Source organism: Leucopleurus acutus, assembly GCF_964270905.1.
Source record: "Leucopleurus acutus genome assembly, chromosome: 11".
NCBI lineage: Eukaryota > Metazoa > Chordata > Mammalia > Artiodactyla > Delphinidae > Leucopleurus > Leucopleurus acutus.
In genome coordinates, this window is record NC_139152.1 from 95,805,581 (window position 1) to 95,828,445 (window position 22,865).

Sequence of the window (22,865 nt, forward strand, 5' to 3'; positions counted from 1 at the left end):
CACCAGAGTTTATCAGTTTCTTTTCCAATTCCCAACTCCACACACTTGTATACCCATGAATCATAAAATAACACAGCCAAAAGAAACCCAGTCTTGACCTAATCCAGCCCCTTATCCAGAGAACTAAGATGAGAGACATGTAAGAAACTCTTCTTTAAATTCCTGACAAGTGGTTCCCAGTCTGTTACTTGAGTACTTGTGGAAGAACCTTAAAAATGATCTTTTAGTGAGAAAGGAAATGAACTGAATGGTCAAAAATGAAGAAACAACTACACACATTTGGGGAAAGATTATTCCTCACTAATCATCAAAGAAATATGAACTGAAATGAAAACATTTCAACGATCACATCATCAAAGTCCTTTACAAATAAGACTATCAATGTTAGTAAGTAAAACTGGCACTCCAACAGGGTTGACATAATTGTAAATTGGTGGGCCACTCTGGAATGGAATGGGACAATGTATTTCTCAAGAACCTCAGTTGTTAACAAGGCCTACAAAGGCTTGTGTGATCTGGCCCCTAACTATCTACTTATTTCACATCACTTTCTCTCTCTCTCTCCACTGACAGAATGATATTCTTTTAGCTCTTCTGTGCCAAGTTTTCCCCAGTGAACCCTTGCCTGTCCCAGACCCCTTTCCCCACCTCCTCCTCTCCCCAGTCTGAACACAGGCTATGCCCTCTTTGCTTTGTTGAGCCAAGCGCTCACTACTTGTGCTTTGGCTATCAGCCTAAACATCTCTCCCTCCCTGACCAACCTCCCCACCTCCCCACACACGTAAATTAGAACCATCACAGTGAGATTTGCTAATCTGTTTAACATCTTGTGCTTTTTTTCCCCCTAAGCACTTACCAAAATTTGTAACTGTGAATTGGCTTGTGTAACTCTTTGTTTAATCTTTCTGTCTTTCTCTAACTGTAAACTCTATGACAATGAGAACCTTATCTGTCTTGTTCCTTACTGTCTCTCCAATACTTGGCATACAGATGGTGCTCAACAGTCACTGAATAAATGTTTTCAATGCTAAAACGGTCAAATTCTTTAAGCCAATATTTTCACTTCTGAGGACCTCAATAACCTAAAATGCAGAAAAGGCTTTTAAAATGTTCATCCAAATATTAGTGTAAGTGTGAAAAACAGAAAATGATTCAAATGTCCAATCAGTGGGGAAATGAAATAAATGATGGCACAGAATGGAAGTTCTACACATATTAAAAGGCTACTTATAAGAAGTATTTCAACGACTAAAAAATCTTAAGCTCCAGTGCTAAGTGAAAAAAAGCAGGACACATAATTGAGCCTATTGTATTAGCTCAGTTATTTTTAAAACATACACTTGGAAGAAAACTAGCGGGAAATAAACCATGTGCTAATAAGAATTTTCTCTGGGAGAGGGAAGTTATTTGTGTGTATGTTGTTTATTTTTTGTTTGTTTGTTTGTTTAAGAGGGAGATTCTATCTGGTATCTGTTCTCCAGGAGCCTAGCACAACATCTGATGAATACTCAAGAATGGGAAATTGATTCTCTCTCAGTACTGAGATGAAATAGGTTATGAAATTCTCTACATCACATTTTAACCAGAATTGCTCAATGAACTAGCATGCTTAAGATTTGGGCATTTTCACATTGGCTAATCTAAAAAACCCTTGACAACCAGGCTTCCTGAGGAACGTAAGTAACAAATCTTTCCTTTCTCCAAGAAAATAATGTAATTTGGATCAGAAACTGCCCACTCAAAATTTTTACTTCTCCCAGCAGTTAATTAGTACCTCCTGTGCAACACTAAAGCATGAAAGGATACAGTGTACTCTTACAGGAAAAAAAATACATTATCTGCCCTTTCTTCCACAGGCTACACATATGGAAAACAAATGAGTACTTCCCAAATTTTACACAAAGGAGAAAAACCTATGAAAGGGGAATGAGTTATGTCGAAGTGAACATTCTGTCCTGTTCATTTCTCTTTACATAATTCTTCCCATCCCACCCAGCAAAGCAGATAACAGACACATATAAATTGCATCTGTTATTTCTTCCAGAAAAATATTTGGGATCAGCAACAACAGTTAGAAAGCGAAAAAAATTTAAAAGATACCATAACAGCATTAAAACTTATGAAACCTCTGAAAATGAATCTAACAAAAGATATGTAAAACCACCACATAGAAAATTATAAAACCTCACTGGGAGATTTAGAAAATCTAAAAAAATGGAGAGGAAATTCCCTGGTGGTCCAGTGGTTAAGACTCTGTGTTTCCAGCACAGGGGGCAGGGGTTCAACCCCTGGTCAGAGAACTAAGATCCCACAAGCTGTGGGGTATGGCCAAATAATAATAAGTTCTTAAATAAATGGAGAAAAATACCACATTTGTAGCACAATATTCTAAAGATGCTCATTCTCTCCAAATTGGTTTATAGATTTATTCCACTCAAAATCCCACAGTGATTTTAAAATTAATATGGAAATGCAAAGGGCCAAGAAAAAGACTCTTGGAAAAGGAAAAAGATGGGAAGACTGACTTCTCCCATAGAACAGGACTAACTACTGTTAACATAATCAAGACTGAGGTATTGGTACAAGCACAGACACACAGACGAGTGGAAACAAACAGGAGCTCAGAAACACACTCACACATAGGCAAGTCCCTGACACATGAAAGGAGCTCTGCTGATCAGTGGGGAAGAAGATTATTCTCAATAAATAAGAATCCGGGACTTGCCTGGTGGCGCAGTGGTTAAGAATCTCCCTGCCAATGCAGGGGACACGGGTTCGAGCCCTGGTCCGGGAAGATCCCACATGCCGCGGAGCAACTAAGCCCGTGCGCCACGACTGAGCCTGTGCTCTAGAGCCCACGAGCCACAACTACTGAGCCCGCGTGCCACAACTACTGAAGCCCGCGTGCCTAGAGCCTGTGCTCCACAACGAGAAGCCACCGCAGTGAGAAGCCCGCACACCACCACAAAGAGTAGCTCCGGCTCGCAGCAACTGGAGAAAGCCCACATGAAGCAATGAACACCCCACACAGACATAAATAAATAAATAAATAAATTTTTAAAAATAAGTAAATAAGAATCCATTTGGAAAAAACTCCGGTTGGGCCTTACCTTACCCCCATACAAAAAATTAAGATACAAAACTAATTAGAAATCCTTAATTAAAAGATACCATAAAGAGAATGAGAAAGATAAATCACAGAGTGTGAGAAGGTATCTGTAACACATTTAAGCAACAACAAACTAGTATTCAGAATATATCAAAGAACTCCTATTAGCTCTTTAGTAGGAAAAATAGGCAAAAAATGTCACTAGGCATTTCACAAAAGAAATCCAAATGGCTAGTACGTATAAGAAGAGATGTTTAACCTCATTAGAAAACAGTAAAATGAAAATCAAGAACATCGTAAGATACCTTCACATAACCAACAGAGTAGTAAATATTAAAAATCCAACAATTCCAAGTGTTGGTAAGGATATGGAGCAGTGGGAACTTCCATAAACTGCTGGAGGGTATATAAACTGGTACAACCACTTTGGAAAAGAATTTAATCTTACCTAGTAATTTTGTGTTACTACATATATGTATAGGAATTTCCATTCCTATGTATACATGCATGTACCCATGCGCCAGGATACATAAAGAACATTCACAGCAACACTGTAATAGCCTAACCCTGGAAACTACCCAAATGTTCACCAGAAGAATGGATTTTTTAAAATTATGGAATAATTTTCCATGGGAGCATTCACTATACAGTAATGAAAATGAATAAACTAAAGCCGTATGCATAAATGAATAGCACATGTACTGAACAAAAGAAGAATACAGAATCATTCCGTTCATATAAACTTCAACTAAACTACATTGTTTAGGAATATATTTGTAGTAAGTAAAACAAATGATTTTCAAGAAGTCAGAATAGTGGTTACTCCTATGAAGAAGAGACGGTGCTGTAATCAAAGAGCATGTGGGAGGCTTCCTTGGGGTTTACAATGAGCTACTGTTGAGCTGAGTAGTGGTTACACAGCTCTTTGCTTTATGGTTATTCTGTAAACTATCATGATTTATGCACTTTTCTGTATGTATGTTATTATCCTCCCCCACCCCCCCCAAAAAAAGAAAAAAAGACATGAATGGTAAAATATGTATCACCAATCTAATACTGGGGGGGGGCAATTAGTATAAGAAGCCTTTTCAGGTATGTAGATCTAATTTCAAATGTTCTGTCCCATTCTTCTCTAAGTATATTCATATCTGTTGGATCACCAACAATCTGTGATTCAGAAGTAAAGGTTCCTACAGGTGTAGATAAAAGTAATTTCTTGTGGGTGATATTTCAAGTTTTTATTTACTCAATCCTTGGTGGGTTGGAGAAAAGTACTTTCTCAATAATGAGAATGCAAAATACAAAAATTCAAGTCCTACAAAGTTCTCATTGGCTTTAAGAAACAAACATGGATTTGTTAACTAGAACACAAGAAGTGCAGGAGAGCTATCTAGGGGGTGCTAGGGGGACCAAGCAGGAAAAAGGAAAGGTAAATCTCACCATTTTTAAAAATTTTGCCTCCTATCAACCTCTATCTATGACCCCCCAAATTATCCCCCATAAACAGATGACTAGCCCCAAATTTAGTCTGTAGTACCTAAAGTGGGAAAGAAAAACAAAGAAATTTGGTATTGATTAGCTCTTATAAAAGAGCTAATTAATGGTTTGTTCATCAAAGGAACAGGAGAGAAGGCAAAAACTACTAGCTATGGTCCAACTTATTCTTCTGTATACCTTTCAACATCTTCCTCAGTGCCTCATTTACTGTAGGCACTTTATAAATATCTGCTGAGTAATAATTTCCATACTGGTCACAGCAATGAACAGTAGCAGAACTGTAGGAAGGTACAAATGACTGACCTGAAATAAACGTTTAAAAGTCAAGGATAAAATAAAAGGCCAAGAATACAATGCCCAAAATGCCAGCTTTCTCTTAGAAACATTTATGAACTTGTCATCCATTAAATTATCTAACTTTTGTCTATAATGCCTTCTGAGTAATGCATTCCATGTAATTACTATACACTGTGTCTTAAATCCATAATTCTCAAACGTCAAGAGGCACACCTCTTAGGATATAACCAAGTCCTCAACTTATAAATGGATTATATTCCAAAAGTTCATTTGTAATTTGATCATTTGGAATATGGAATGTACCTTCCCACATGAAATATGAATTATGGCAAAATTCTCAGGCTTGCCCACAAAAGCCTGTAAGGTAACTGAAATGCAATATATTTGCAATGAGAAAAAGGAGTAAATGGTACTTCAGCTGCCATCCTAGAGGCTCCTGAAAATACACCTTACGCAGTCTCAGCCAGTTCTGAAACTCATTCATACTTGAAAGACTTATCAGTTAGTATAAAGAAGGGGTGGATATGTAAGGAAAAGACAGCCAAAGAGCACTGCGCCATTAAAGGAAGAAGCAAAGTAAAACTTGAATTCTCCATTATGACACATTCATTCAATGTGTGCCAGCTGGCCAAAGGGGATGGGGTTAGATCATCAGAGAGATTTTTCTGGACTTCTCCAAGCCCAGCCTGGAGAGGATCCAAAGGTACATCAATTTTATCTTTTAGACCTAAGTGCTCAGCCTAGAAGAAGACAGACAAGTAATATTTAAAAATACACCTTGAAACGTCTCTGCCAACTTTTTCCAATTAGGCCAATGAAGGTTGGGTTAAGGTACCTCCTCTCAGTAGGGTTCCAACTTGCTCTGTTTAGGAAATAGAGGTATCAGGACCGTGACTGCCTACTGCTCCGTAAGGACCCTTGATCAATCAATGAATTTCCATATAAGATATGCCTCTAAATGAAAGAGATTTGAGAAAAAGTAAAACTTCACTCCACCTTTTCAACACACAGTACACCATCCATGAAAAAGCACCTCGAACCCCAGGATTTATTTTGCTCTAGAACACCACACTTTCCAATTCCATAATCCTCTTGAGGATTTTCCATTTCTGCTCTTACCTTTACCTCCCTACTAATAACCATGCAAAGCAGACCCAGTGTAAAATATAACAATGTTTTCTTACCAGTACATCCAGCCTTTTTCTCCTTTTCATAGGGAGAAGCACCATTAAGGTGCACAAACAGAAGACCCAGTTATGGCCAGGAAAGCACTGCAACTAGATACTAACAACATGCCCCTGTCCAGACATTCACCTGCTGGCTGCTGGATGGAACAAAAAAGAAAACAGTAAGATGTTTCACCAGGGAAACAGCTACTCTGCAACTTCCTAGTTTTCTTAACTTGATCAATAATTCCTATTTTCTCCCTAAAACAACAGAATCTGATTTTGACAGTTATTTTAATGATTTCTGCTAAGCAATTAGTATTTTTGGCCATTGACATACATTCTACCATATAAGGTATTTTTCTGTAGTCATCAAACTTCTTATAGATTATTTCTTTATTAAGCCCCTCCCCTCCCCTTCAGCATTATTCTAATACCAGTATTTCACCACTGTTTCCTTTCTAATGTTGAATAAAATTTCAATTCGGGGGGGTTATTTTTGCCTGCCAAAATTGTAATTATGCTGTACAGACTGTTATGTTTGTCTGTCAGTTTCAAGTATCCACATTCTCTTATAAGCAAGGTCACTATTAATCAATTTAGGGCTCCTGGCAGTTAGGAAACCATTCTAGCAACTGAAGAGGTTGGCTCTGACATAGCTTAAACTAACAGAGATAGATGATCTAGATCAGAAGTTTTCAACTTGTGCTCTTTCAAGAGCTGCCTGAGGGGCAGGATGCCAAGTAAGTGGGGTTCTGCCTCCTCCATACAGATTCCAGTCAACTGGAGCAGCCGTTTTACACACTGGACTTATACATAAAATTTCAAATTTATAGAGATCTTCAACTTTAAAAAAGTAGTTAAAACTTCTGGTCTAGGACTTCCCTGGAGGCACAGTGGTTAAGAATCCACCTGCCAATGCAGGGGACACGGGTTCGATCCCTGGTCTGGGAAGATCCCACATGCCGCGGAGCAACTAAGCCCGTGTGCCACAACTACTGAGCCTGTGCCCCACAACTACTGAAGCCCACACGCCCTAGAGCCCACGAGCCACAACTGCTGAAGCCCGTGCGCCTAGAGCCCGTGCTCTGCAGCAAGAGAAGCCACCTCTGTGAGAAGCCTGTGCACCACAATGAAGAGTAGCCCCCACTCACTGCAACTAGAGAAAGCCCGCATGCAGCAACGAAGACCCAACGCAGCCATAAATAAATAAATAAATTTATTTTAAAAATAAATGAATAAAAAATTAAAAATTTTTTAAAATACAGACTCTCAGGCCTCATCCAGATCTAGAGAATCAGAATCTGCGTTTAACAAGCACCCTTGCTGATTGATTAGCACGTTAGTTTCTGGCTAGGCACTAAGGATACCACAATAAATAAGACAGACATAATTCCTGCTTTCACAAAGCTTCTCATCTAGTCAAATATGATAACAAATAAGTAGATAATTATGCACAGGGTACTTAGGAAGAACACAAAGGGCAAACCCCTAACCTAAGTTGGGAGTCTACGGAAGAAGTCCTGAAGGAAGCAGCACCTTACCCTGGTTCTTTTTTTTTTTTTTTTTAATATTTATTTACGTTTTTGGCTGTGCTGGGGTCTTAGCTGAAGCACGTGGGATCTTCACTGCAGCACACGGGATATTTAGTTGCGGCACGCAGGAGCTTTAGTTGCAGCATGAGAACTCTTAGTTGTGGCATGCAAACTCTTAGTTGAGGCATGTGGGATCTGGTTCCCTCACCAGGGATCAAACCCAGGCAGCATGCACTGGGAGTGTGGAGCCTTAGCCACTGGACCAGCAGGGAAGCCCTTACCCTGGTTCTTGACTAGAAAGAAACATTAGCCAGAAGAAGAGGATGAAGGCCATTCCAAGAAGAAAAAACAGGACATGAAGTGGAACTGAGATGTGGAAATGTCTCTTGTGGGAAATCCCAAATATTTTATTGTGAGCGGGAAGAGATGAGAGGCAGGGCAGAAACTGGCTATGAAGGTTTGCCAAGATGAGGAGCATAAAGGGAGGAAATGGGGAACCGCTAACTGATTTCAAGCAGGAGAGCAGTAGCCTCATTTATGGTTTAGAAAGATCATCCCATTGGCAATAGGGACAAGATGAGAAACAAGGAGAGAGCAGTTAGAAGGCCATTCTTGCAGTAATCCAAGTATGACATTATTAAGAGTCTGATCCATGCTTCCCTGGTGGCGCAGTGGTTGAGAGTCCGCCTGCCGATGCAGGGGACATGGGTTCGTGCCCCGGTCCGGGAAGATCCCACATGCCACGGAGCGGCTGGGCCCGTGAGCCATGGCTGCTGAACCTGCGCGTCTGGAGCCTGTGCCCCGCAACGGGAGAGGCCACAACAGTGAGAGGCCCGCGTAACGCAAAAAAAAAAAAAAAGAGTCTGAACTAAGTGGCAGCTGTAAAGATGGCAAGAAAAGAATGAATTCAGTAGATATGACCATTGTGGAATTTACAAAAATTGGTGACTGGTGGTTGGGAAGAAAGATAAAGGAGATAGAAAGGAAATGGAGTAAAAAATTACTTCTAAAAATAGCATGTTATAATCTTCCTGGAGGACAATTTGGAAACAATGACTTCAAAAAATTAAAAACTTCATACCCAAACACGTTACTTTTGTGACCAGAAGGACACAATGTTCTTTATGTCCTTATCTTTTTATCCACTTCTGGGAGTTTGTCCTACAGTTACTTGCAAGATTTATATACCAAGATGCTTACTACAGTATTATTTATAACATAAAAAAATAAAAACAAGGTAAAGGTCTCACAGGAGACTGGCTAAATGTTGTGTACACACAATACAAATATCAAGCAGAGAAAAAAATGTTTTCTAATATAGCTGAATGATATAGTAAAATCTCATAAAATAATATTACATGAAAACAATTTATAGAGTATATATGTGTAAAAGTAAACGAATGAACAAATAAAAACTGATAGAAAATATATTAACTGCTGCCATTAGCTATCACTGAACTGTATAATCATGAGGGAATTTTCATTTTCTTTTTTCCAATACCTTATCTGATAATAAAACAAATAAAACCCTTAAAGATTTCATTCAGAAAGAAAACAAAACAAAGCAACCCCTTGGTCTGAATATCTGGGTAGAAGGTGGTGCCAATTTCTACAATGACGAATTCAGTAGGAACAGCGGTAAGATGATGAGTTTAGCTCTGAGCGTACTGAGTCTGTGGCACATCCAGTGAAGGTGTTCAACAGACAGCCAAGCATATGAGTCTGGAGCTCAGGGCAGAGACTTGGCCTGGAAAGATAACATGGAATCAATAGCATATAATGGAGGTTAAAGCCAGAGTTCTGGGGGAAACCATTCAAGGTAAAGATATAGAGTAAGAAGTTAAGGAAGCTCTAGTGCTGAACACTGGAGAGTAATAAAATTTAAGAGGTGAGTAGAGAAAGATAGTAAAAGATCTGAGCAGAGAAGGGAGTGGCTAGAAAGACTGAGTTTTAAAAGCCAGTAAAGAGTAGTGTCACAGATGTCAGTGGAGGAAAAGTTTCAGTCAGAGGGCATGGCCAACCATGTCAAATGCTACAAAGAGGTCAGATAGAACACAGAGTACCTATTTGGTCTACAACAAAAAGAGCACTAATGACTTTGGCAATGGCAGTTTCTGAAGAGAGGCAGGGACAGAGGCCAGAATGCAGTGAAGTCTCTGGAATGTGGGAAAGTAGAGAGACAGTAGCTGTAAACTACTCTTTCAGGAGCTTGACTTTAAAGGGAAGGTTAGAGAATTGGTGGTGTTCAAAATGGGGGGAAAAAATCAGCTGATTTATATGGCAAAGAGCTGAGACAAAAAAGGCTGAAGATACACCAACACCTCTGCCTCAACAGTAACAGTTGCCTTCTACTCCACTGAGACCATCACAGCTGTCAGCACCAATTTTCTCTACTTCCTGCCCAAGATATGACAGTTTTGCTGTTTGCTGTCTGTCATCACCTTCACTGCCATTCCTCCCATCCCAGAGGAATGCTGGTCCCCACTCACACTCAAGGCAGAGCCGATGCTTTTGGATCCCATCCTCTTGCATCTCCCAGGAACAATGCTCCATCAGTTATCCTTTCCCCTTTTCTGTCTCCAGCTTGTCCCTCTGGACTCTTTCCCCTTAACGTATAAATAAGCTGAACTTTCTGCCATCTTGGGTGAACAAGTAGAAATTATAAATGGGAAAAGAACACAAGAAAACTGCTTGAGTGTCCACTATTTCCCAAAATAAAAAATGCCTGAGTTTCCATTACATTTCCCACTACGCATGTAAAACAGAGTTCTTGCCACAAACAAGTAAACCATTCATCTATTTATTCAACAAATATTTACTGGGTGCCCACTATGAGCCAGGAGTTGAATATATACTGTGAATAAAATAAAGTTTCTGGACTCGTGAAATGTACTATCAGAGAGGGGAAATACAGACAACAAACATATATACACACATGTACAAACACACACACACACAGGTCATAATAAGGGCTTAGAAGAAAAACAAAGCAGGATAGAGAGTAATGGGAGGTGCTATCTTAATAAGATAGGCAGGAAAGGGCTCCCAGAGAAAATAACATTTGTGCAGGAACTTCAGTAACAGCACAAGTATCAAGGCCCTGGGGCAGTAGCATACTTGATATGTTCAAGAAATAACAAGAAAGTAAGTGTGGCTGGAACAGAGTGAGCTGGGGAACAGAGGTAAGAAATCAGGTGATGTTGTTCATGGGTTAGCTGTGAGGTAATAGATTTAAGCTACAAAAAAAAAAAAAAAATGAAATCAGGTGAGAGGTGAAACCAAGACCACGTCGTAAAAACTATGATTTCATCATAAGCCTCATGAGAAGATATTAAGAGTTCTGAGAGAGGAGTGTGACAATGTCTGATTTCAGTTTTCAAAGGCCCACTGGGTGGAGAATTCCAATTACAACACAGGGTGATGAAGTACGAAGACAAAGGGCAACTGGGCAAACACAAAGAGGTGCACGTAACACTGAATATGAGTGAGGACAGGCTCCTCAAAGGGAGTGATGTCTGAACAGAATACTGAAGGACAAGTAAGAGTTAGCAAGAAGGTGGCAGGGTGGGGTTTGGGGAGGGGGGTTCCCAAATGGAGGGTAGAGATGTAGAAAAGCCAGAGGAGTTTTGAAAAGGTTTGGTATTTCTAAACCCCAGTATCAAAGAGACAAAAAATATTTTATAAAAATATACCACTTATAATGTCTACCCCCAAAAAAGATACCAGGGAATATACCTAATAAAATATTTGCATAACCTTTATGGAAAAAATTATAAAATCTGTGGGTAGATATTAAAGATAGCCTATTTAATTGGAGAGATAATACTAACTAATGGACAGGAAGACCCAATATTTAAAATGTATATTCTCCCCCTTAACCTATAAATGATATATTTCAAATCAAAATCCCAGCAAGAACTTCACAGCAGCATGATTCATAAGAGCCTCAAACTAAAATAAACCAAATATCCATCAAAAGTAAAAATGGACAAATTACGTTCATAAAATGGATTGGTTATATAGGAATGAAAATGAACTATTGCCACACACAATTCAACCCAAATGAATTTCAAACACATAAAAGAAGCCACCAACAGAACACCATACAGCATGATTCCATTTATATCAAGTTTAGAAACAAGCAAAACTAAACTACTGTGTTAAAAGTCAGGATGGTAGTTTCATCTGATCAGGAAGAGGGAGTACTGATTGGAAAGAGGCACAAGGGGTGGTTCTGGGGTGCTGGAAATATTTTATTTCTTTATTAAATAGTAATTACGCACAGGTGTACTCACTTTGTTTGTAATAACAACCAGGATGATTACAATTTGTGTTACTCTGTATCAACGTTATACTTCAATAAAGTGGAAATATACTGATGTCTGCAATTTACTTTGAAATGTATCCAAAAAATAAGGTGGATTGATGGACAGTGGGATGGATAGATCTACTATAAAGAAAATATTATAAAATGTTAATGGTAGAATCTGAGTGGTGGATATAAAGGTGTGCAATGTAAAACTCTCTATTTCATCATATGTTGGAATTCTTTCATAATAAAATGTTGGATGAGAAAACCCCAATGGGTTTTCGTGTAGAACTTCACAAGCTGATTCTAAAATTATGGAAAAATAAAAGGCCAAGATTAGCCAAAACAACTTTGAAAAAGAAAAAGGCAAGGAGAGACCTGTCCTAACAGATGGCAACAGTAACTAAAATGATGTAAAGACACGGAGATAGAGAGATCAGTGAAACAACAGAGAACCCAAAAACTAACTCCTGTACACAGAGAAACAGAATAAAGCTGGCATTAGAGATCACTAGGGAAGGGAATTCTATGGTGGTCCAGCAGTTAGGACTCCAGACTTCCACTGAGGCGGCATGGGTTTGATCCCTGGTCAGGAAACTAAGACCCTACATGCCACGTGGCACAGCCAAAAAAAATATCACTAGGGTAAAGAAGAACTATTCAATAAATGGTGATTCACAGATTAGATTATAAGAAATTACAGAATACCTTTAATAACTCACAGGGAAAATAAATATTGAACAATAAACACAAGTTTCTGAAGAACACATACAATATAGTTCTCCCTCTCCAATTAATATATGTATTAAATAAATGTGTATATGGGTTTACAAAATGAGAAATATTACATGGGGAGAAGCAAAGAAGTAGGAAAAAAACCCAGAAACCAATTATGATAACCCAGGCAAGAAATGTTGGGCTTACAATGATCACCTAAACTTATCATTTCTCTATTTTATAAGAAATATTAAGATTATAAGAAACTTTCAAGAGACATAAAATAAAGTAAGGATCTATGACATTAGAAACATGAAGACCTTGGTTCAAATCAGGCAATTCAATAATTCCGTATCTACTCACCATTCTTCCGCTCACTAAGTGGAGGCAAATTGGGATTCCTGCCAGGATGGAGGCCTAGGGTCAGCTCGGGCTGCAAGGAGAGCTCCTGCAGTTCATTGGCAACAGCTTCGCTTTGGGGGCTGGGTGCCGCGGACAGGGACACCAGCACTGGTTCATCATCATTTTCGCCAGCCCCTCCTCCGTCCAGCCCATTCACAGCAATGACGGAAGGGGGCAGGCACACTACACTGGAGAAATCCACCTTGGCTTTCGTGATGGCAACCTGGAAATGGAAGGAGAAATTAAAAGTTTAGTTATGGAAAAAAGACTATTCCACTGAATACATGCTGAATACTAATTATTATAAATTATAGTACTGGTGAGCTACCACTATTCTTAAAAGCTTTTTGTAAAGTAAACTAGCATCATTATTAAATTTTTACTATGCTCACAGAGTGCATGAGATTTCAAGTCCGATAAGTGTCCTCAACTATATCACTCAGGAGGATAATGTACGACTGAAATAAAACCAACACACACACACACACACACACACACACACACACACACGTGTCTAGTGGGATAAAAGGAAATAGTGGTCAAGGAGAAATAGCTATGAGATAAATGTTACCTTCCAACTACTAAGGAAAAATATCTTGTGAAATAATTCTTAATGAGTACAAGGTATTAAAGTATCATATTGTACCAACATAATCCAGGGGAGAAAATTTCTTTAAGAAAACAATCCCCAGGGCTTCCCTGGTGGCGCAGTGGTTGAGAGTGCGCCTGCCGATGCAGGGAACACAGGTTCATGCCTCGGTCCAGGAAGATCCCACATGCCGCAGAGCGGCTGGGCCCGTGAGCCATGGCCGCTGAGCCTGTGCGTCCGGAGTCTGTGCTCCGCAACGGGAGAGGCCACAACAATGAGAGGCCCGCGTACCGCCAAAAAAAAAAAAAAAAAAGAAAGAAAAAGAATACAAATAATTTGAAAGTCTTTTTAACAACAAGGGAATTAATGGTTAAGGGAATTAAGACTATATTCATCCACCAAATGCTGTGGAATTATTAAGAATAATTTTTACAAATTAAAATGTGGAAACTGTTTATCTAAAATTAAGTTTACAAAAAGATAAAAACACATATTCACATAAAAATATTATACACAGAAAAAAAGACCATAAGGGAATTTACCAAAACACAAAATGGGTTTTGTTTGTTTGGACTATGAAAAGTTTTACTTTCTTTAGTTTCCAAATTTTCTCTAAAACACACATATTGCTTTTATAATGAAAAAGCTATAATTCTTAATCTAAAAAGGGGACCTAGGAGTTCCCTGCAGACTTTAGTGAGGACTTTAATCTGCTTCAGATTAAGAAACCAACAAAATATTGGAAAGCCATGAAATGAAGACAGGCACTGAAAACTAAAAGGACCATCACATTCTACCTTCACGTAAGGCTATAATGTGCCCAAACCTGACTGTAGTTCTGGTTGCTCTTCATAAAATGTAAAATGGAATGGAAAAGATCAGATAAGACCAATTAAGAAGGGGGGGTGACATTAGGAAGAATAAAGACATTAAGAAGGATTCTCTACTCCAAAAATGCTGAAAGAAAGTGAGGCAAGTTCAAAAATATATATATATATATATTAGGAACTCAATAATCTAAGAGGTAGTATGGGCAAACATCGGGAAAAGAAGTTTTTGAGGGTTTGAACAATTTTAGGAATTAAAAAATAACAAATGTTTACCAAGAAAATCCAGAATCTGAACTTCAAAAAATTTTTTCCCATCTTGCCTATGACTTACCATCATTTAAGCCATGTCTCTATGTGTACTGGGAAAAAACAACTGTTATACATGATTAATCCATCTGGCTTTTTCTTTGCCACTGACCCTGAAAGGGAGTATTTGCTTTCCTTAACAGCAGCCTTTTCAGGCTAAAAAATTCAATTTTATGATATTTAACAATCCTTTGAGACCCAAACTCCTTAGGAAAGAGTCCTCAATACCCTCCCCACCCTGAAACATATGAGCGTGCTCACACATACATGCGCACATGGATGATGGCACTGAGGTGTGAGTTAAAAAAAAAAAAAAAAACCACTCTTAATTGAGTCCTAAAGGAAAGCAGGAGGAGGACAGTATCAAAACTTCCGCCTTGGGCTTCCCTGGTGGCGCCTTGGTTAAGACTCTGCCTGCCAATGCAGGGGACACGGGTTAGAGTCCTGATCCCGGAAGATCCCACATGCCACGGAGCAACGAAGCCCGTGCACCACGACTACCGAGCCTGCGCTCTATAGGGCCTGCGAGCCACAACTACGGAGCCCACACGCCTAAAGCCCGTGCTCCGCAACAAGAGAAGCCACCGCATTGAGAAGCCCACGCACTGCAACGAAGAGTAGCCCGCGCTCACCGCAACTAGAGAAATCCCATGCACGGCAATGAAGACCCAATGCAGCCAAAAATAAGTAAAATAAAAATAAATAAATTCATTAAAAAAAACAAAAACTTCCGTCTTAAGACCTAGGAAAAGTAGCTTCACATACAGTTACAGGTTTTCAATAAACAGCTGTTAATATACAATGGAATATTATTCAGCTACAAAACGGAAGGAAATACTGTCATTTGCAAAAACATGGACAGACCTTGAGGGCATTATGCTACGTGAAATAAATAAGACAGAAAAAGACAAATACCGTATGATCTCACTTATGTGGAATCTAAAAAACAAACAGAAAAATAAAAACAAACTCATGGGGGCTTCCCTGGTAGTGCAGTGGTTAAGAATCCGCCTGCCAATGCAGGGGGCACGGGTTCGAGCTCTGGTCCGGGAAAATCCCACATGCCGTGGAGCAACTAAGCCCATGCGCCGTAACTACTGAGCTTGCGCTCTAGAGCCCACAAGCCAAAACCACTGAGCTCGCGTGCCTAGAGCCCGTACTCCGCAACAAGAGAAGCCACCGCAATGAGGAGTAGCGAGCCCCCGCTCGCCACAACTAGGGAGAAACCCGCGCGCAGCAACAAAGACCCAACACAGCCAAAAATAATAAATAAATAAATTTTAAAAACCTCATAAAAAAAAGAGATCAGACTTGTAGTTACCAGTCGTTGGGGTGAGAGGTGGAGGAATTGGATGATGGTTGCCAAAAGATACAAACTTCCAATTATAAGATAAGTAAACACTGCTACATGGTATATCTGAAAGCTGTTAAGAGAGTAAATCCTAAGAGTTCTCATCACAAGGAAAAAAAAATGTTTTTGTATTTATATGAGATGATGACTGTTAACAAAACTTATTGTGGTAAACATTTCACAATATAGGTTAAGTCAAGTCACTACTTACACCTTAAACTTATACAGTACTATATATCAATTACATCTCAATAAAACTGGAAAAAAAGTTGTTAAATCATTATAGATTATATGAGTTCATACCTCTCATTAGAAAATGGAGAAATTTAACTGAGATGGTAGCAACTGTGTGTGTATACAGTAGACAGACCCTGCAAATAGTATTTGCATATTAACAACCACTTGGTAAATGCCTGTCTGAAAAAGACAGAAGCAAATGAAAGATATTTAAAGACTGTCTGGGGACCAAGACAGGCAAGTCTTGAGGAAAATCTGAACAATACAAGAAGACTGTATGAAAAAATACAGAAAAATTAAATATAACGTTTGGAAGTCAGGATAGGAACCAGCAAACATCATTCCACTTAAGTACTCCAATTTGCTCGGGTAGAATCATAGTTTCATGTAAAAAATCCTTAACCAAACAGCAAAATCCCATTATTTCAGACTTCACTGATACCTATGATACCATAATGAAGTATGAGATTAAGAAATATTTTATGCTACTTGAGGGAGGGGTAGGATAAAAGAGTGCCACCAATTTTATAGTGTTTACCAGATTAAGAGAAAAACTAAAATACTGCCTCATAATGCATAATTCTTTACACGATTACAAAAGAGACTAGCACATAACACAGTCAACGTTAATATGTAAATGTATATTTCGCATTTCCATTAAAAATGGCCTGGCAGGGCTTCCCTGGTGGTGCAGTGGTTCAGAATCTGCCTGCCAATGCAGGGGACACGAGCCCTGGTCTGGGAAGATCCTACATGCCGCGGAGCAACTAGGCCCGTGAGCCACAACTACTGAGCCTGCGCATCTGGAGCTTGTGCTCCGCAACAAGAGAGGCCGCGACGGTGAGAGGCCCGCGTACCGCGATGAAGAGTGGCCCCCGCTCGCCACAACTAGAGAAAGCCCATGCACAGAAACGAAGACCCAACACAGCCAAAAATAAATAAATAAATAAAATTTTTTAAAAAATGGCCTGGCAGTAGTGTTTACTGGACATAGAGTTTTAGCTTTGCAAGATGAAAAAGTTCTAGAGATCTGTTGTACAACAATGTGAATATACTTAACACTAGTGAGCTATACACTTTAAAATGATTAAGATGGTAACTTTAGTATATGTTTTTTACCACAATAATTTTTTAATGGCTTGGCAAGATCTCTGCTTAAGAAATAATTTACTAAACTAACTCATTCATTGAGCTTGAAAGAATAAACTGTCTATTCTTTAAAGTGTCCCTTAATATACTTTTCAGTAATTCAGAACAACCTTCCTCCTATTACTTTGAATTAGAAAATTATTATTATTGCTGAGATTTGGAGATCTGACATTCACATGTGTTACTGCTCCTAAAAGACAATAAAGATCCATCCATCACATGATGTCATGATTTCTCTAATGAAGTTTGAAGTTAAACTGCATGCGTCTGTAATTCTGGTATGTACTTAATGCACATAACCAGTACTTCTAAAAAAAATGATTTTTTTAAAAGAAAATGTGCACTATGAGCCCTAAAAGAAAGTCAACCCAAGTCAAGTGCTAGGCATAAAGAAAAAATGAAGACGTTTAAAAAGTGATCTTTTTCAGAACTCATACATTTTTAATAGATTAAAGAAAGGAATATTAAATTCCGTAGTGACCTGGACCATGACTGTGCCTGCCACTGCCTGGAATGAAAGAAAAAGCAATTTGAAAAACTGTTTAATTGAGTGTTCCATTCAGAACTTATTTTAATAGCTGAGTAACTGATTAAGTTCCATATTTATAGGATCATTAAGGGCTTGAAGAGGTCATTTTAAAATTTTACATACCTAAATAGTTTACCAAACATTTTTACTGGGCAAATTATATGCTACAGTAGTATTTAATTTAAAGATTTCAAAAGTTTCAGGATATAGCCTTTCAAAATGCTAACATTAAATGGTATTACAATAAAATTCTTCCATAAAAAATTGTAAGGGGCAGGAGGAACAGATGAAACAAGAGAGACAGAACACTGGTAACTGTTGAAGCTGAATACTGGGTATATGGAGATTCATTATACTATTATTCTCTCTATATTGGTGTATGTTTGCTAACATTCTTATAATGTTTAAAAAAAATTTTTTTTTAAATAAGATTCTTCCATAGGACAAAGTGAAGACTTGGTGAGACATAAAGCAAGGTTTTCTTAATCTTGACCTTAGAAAATAAGCCAAACAAAAGTCAAGCATAAGCACTAACAAAAGAAAAGAGAGAATATTTAGCATGAAATATATACATTGGGAAGATTTATTTCTCTAGCAAACATACGACTTTCTACTCATTTTTAAATAGCCCACAGGAGAAAGTCCTAGTAAACTCTGACCATCTAGAGACAAGATCCAAAAATGTTGAGGAATCGCCATCATGGATTAAGTCTCCTCTACCAGTTCCTAAATATGCCTAAAGTTTTATTTACTGTAAAACTTGCATGAAAAAGAAAAGCTAAAAGAGTAATAGTCATCTCAGATTATACATATATTATTTAGAAAAATTAAAGAGTTATATCTCAAAATACTTTCTGACATGTCTCAAAGGAAAGATAATTAAAATAACCAAAAGAAAAAATCTGCATCATGTTTTAGTGTTGTAAATTTATAATTTTACTGAGTCCAAAATCAAACTTTCTTTTTCATCATAGGATCACCAACTCCAATCTTTTGGCTACTGATTCACATATGATCAGTAGCAGCCAGAACAAAAACAACATGGGGGCAGGGTCATCTCCCACAACCCATCTGTTTCCCTCTCTTGCTGGCTTGATTCCCCCTCATCTTTTCTCCACCCCACCCCCTTTTTGGGCTGCATGCCTTCTGCTGGTGCCGAGCGGCACATGTAACTAGACGCAATAGCACAAAATGTGTTAGAGAAATGGAAGAGCTCAGGCAGACAGCTGATAACTCTAAAAAAGTATATACTAACATGATTTTTTATTATGACCCATGACAAAGAGTTTCATACAACCAAATGATATTACTCTTCTGAAAAAAATTTCTCTGTATAAAGTGTTTTTTAATCAATTAATGAATCTTTTTTTAACTGTACAGATTTTTACTCTTATTTTCCTTGATTTATCTTCAAGAGATAAACCAAAATCTTTAAAACTCTTACTGTCTAAGCAGATATATATATATATATATATATATATATATATATATATAATTTGACACAAAGGAATTTGAGAACAAGTATTTTCTGAGAGCTAACTATGTACTAGGTACTGCCCTAGATCCTACAGTGAAAGGTGAGGAAAACACCTAGCCTTGGCTAGCTAGCTGCCCTTATCTCTGTTACCACCATCCCCATTATCTTCAGATGTCTTAAAAACTACTCAGGCTACTACAGATGGCAAAGAAAAGGCCTTTCTGCTCCCTCTTCATCTTAGAAGTCATCCAAAACCAAGGAGTACAAGAAACAGGAAAATATAATCTAACTCAAAACAACAGAAAGCACATGAAGAGTGGTATGGCAGATTAAAGATGACTGCAAATTCCCTGACACTTCTCCCATTGGCAGGTGAGGTCTATTTCCCCTCCTCTTGAATCTGAGCTGGGCTGTGACTGCCTTAACAATGCAGTACAGTGAAAATGATGCTATGCCAGTTCCAGGTCTAGAATTTAAGGAGACTGGCAGCTTTTACCTTGATCTTTGGGAGCGCTGTACTCCCCGAAGTCCAACTGCTCTGACGGAGAGACCATAAGAAGAGGTCTCAAGACTACACTGAAAAGAAAAGGGATCTAGCTAAGACTAGCCTTCCAGACATCCCCACCAAGGTGTCAGGCCTGTATACTCCTGGACACCCCCCAGGCACGCCCAGTCACTTGCTGAATGCCACCATGTGGACCCAAGTTAATAAACACCATGTGGAGCAGAAGAACCCCCAAGCTAAGCCCCACCCAAATCCCTGGCCCACAACACTGTGAGATACAATGAATGACATCAGATTTCTTAACATCAACATTAGAAACTGACATAATAGGCTATGCTTTCAAATTCTCAGGAAAAAACTTATTTTCAAATTGGAATTGCTTATATAGACTATCAATCAAGTAGGAAGGCATTCCACGTAACAAAAATCTTACCTCCCAAGTAATTTTTTTCAGAAAGTTCCATGGAGCTACAGCTTTTGCTCACTTCAGGGTTTCAGCGCCTCCTGATCATTCTACAGGGAATCAGTCATCCAAGTTTTTCCTCTTATCCCAACAAAACAGATAAAAGGTAACAATATAGTACTGCCTCTTCAATACCAACAGTACAAGGCCCTTCAGAGTACCTGCTTCATTTCTCACACTCCCCTTTAAGCACCCACTGCTCCCACCATATGTTGCTTTCTACTTGTGACAGCCTAGAACTGCCTCTTCTTCCCCAACCTACCCCCTTCTCCCTATTATCCAACCCCTTCCAAAAGGCTATGCTTCCATAAGATCCTAGGCTTGCTTCTCACTGCTTACTTTTACTACTATTAAAATGGATCCTCCACTAGGCAGTTAAGTTCACTGAGGAAAGGAATTCCATTCTACTGTCCTTTTGACTCAAGTACCTAGATATCATACTTGACGCAGAACAAGAACAAACATTTGTTCATTTACTGACTATATTAATCTCATGGCAACCACATGACATACACAATCAAAGCCAGCACTGATACAGAAAAAAAAAGAGGGAAAAAGGTTCTGTCACAGGTAGGTATTTATGTTTAAATAGAAATACACAGAAGATCAGAAAAGGCTTCCTAAGAGAGGTAATATTAATGTTTGGGAAGAGTCATAAAAAATAGATAGTATTACAAAACAGAAACAGGCTCACAGACACAGAGAACAGACTTGTGGTTGCCAAGGGGAAGGGGGTGTGGGGGAGGGAAGGGTGGGGAGCTTGCGATTAGCAGATGCAAACTATTAGATACAGGATGGATAAACAAGGTCCTACTATAGAGCACAGGGAACTATAGTCGATAACCTGTGATAACCATAATGGAAAAGAATACGAAAAAGGATATATATAACTGAGTCACTCTGCTGTACAGCAGAAATTAACACAACATTGTAAATCAACTATATATGTCAATAAAATTTTTTTAAATAGGTAGTATTGACAAGATTCACTTACTTCTCATTCATTCTTTCGATAAATATCTACCGAGTAACTACTACATGCCAGGTACTGTTCTGGGTGCTACGGGATACTACAGTGAATAAAACAAAGTTCCTGCCCTCAGGGAGCTTATATTCTTCCAGGAGACAGAACAGCACGAACAAAAACATGGATGTGAGAAAGTGTGGAGTATGTTCTAAAAGGGCAATCAAGTACAAGACTGTACTTGTACAATATACGAGATACGACTGGAACAGCAAGCTGAGTTTCACTCTAAGAAGTAGGGAACATAACACAACATTGTAAATCAACTATAGTCCAACATAAAATAAAAATTTTTTTAAAAAAAGAGGTAGGGAATAACATGGTCAAACCATGTTTTAGAGAATTAATCAGGCAGTACAATAAATACGGGATTGGAAAAAAGGAATATGAGGTTGGGAAAAAAGTTACGAAGCTACTTTCACTAGGCAAAGTATAATTTACTGAGATCCTGAATTTGGGTAGCAAATGTAGAAAGATGGGAACTGTCACACACAACATGGAGTCATACCTGACACAGAGCAGAAACTCTACTCTTTGCTGAGTTCATGCTGAATGAATGAGACAGAATTTGTAAGTGATAGGACATGTTTGTATTTGGTTGTGGGGCTGAGGAAAGGGAGGTGTCAAGATGACTCCATGGTTTTAAGCCAGAGTGACCGATAGAACGGTGATTCTACTAAAAGAAGCAGGCAAGAAAGGAGGAGGACATTTATCTGAGAGGATGACCAATCTGATTCTGGGTACTGGGTGCAGGAGCCAAAGCCAAATAATAGAAACATCATTTGAGTTTCCATCATATACATGAGAAGGAAAATATGGACATGAAAGTAGAAGGATAGAAACAAAAAGGAATACAAGAATAGGAAGAAAACAAAACAAAAAGCGTAGTGATAGTATTAGTAAGAGGAAAAGGCAGAGGTATAGATATAAGGGAATGAGAAATTGCTATCATACCTGACTCTGTTGATAACTCAGGAATTCCTAGTCTCAGATAGCCTACTTTGGTTTTAGAGCATCCCTCTGAATCCTAAAATTATCATATACAGCTGAGTATCTAATTACATATCGGTACTTTCTACTCACACTATTTTAGAAGAAGCTCAATAAAGCTGTAACTTTATAATGCTGAGGGGCAACCAGCTGTCCCTAAACTTAAAGACACAAGTAAGCTTAAGGGCTTATATAAAAGGACATGAACTTACCAGCTGGAAGCAGGAGAAATAAATAAAAACATTTAAAATAAAGAAAAGTAAGATATGTATTTTATCTGCAGGCTCAACTCCTTTTCTTTGTATTACCTCTCCACACCACTCTCTACAAGCCCCTGCCAGATACCCATAGCTTAGAACATAACTTAATGGTGTTGGGTACAC

General features: G+C 38.5%; 1 protein-coding gene across 1 annotated transcript in view; it reads right to left on the reverse strand.

Moving 5' to 3' along the window:
• The window catches only part of MRTFA (myocardin related transcription factor A), a gene marked incomplete at its 5' end in the record, with an annotated part of 201,702 nt that overhangs the window by 110,693 nt on the left and 68,144 nt on the right, over positions 1 to 22,865 (reverse strand). The window contains one exon of the mRNA XM_082850469.1: positions 12,994 to 13,255. Within this exon, the coding sequence (XP_082706595.1) occupies positions 12,994 to 13,255 (262 nt within the window). The remainder of the gene's footprint in view (positions 1 to 12,993; positions 13,256 to 22,865) is intronic.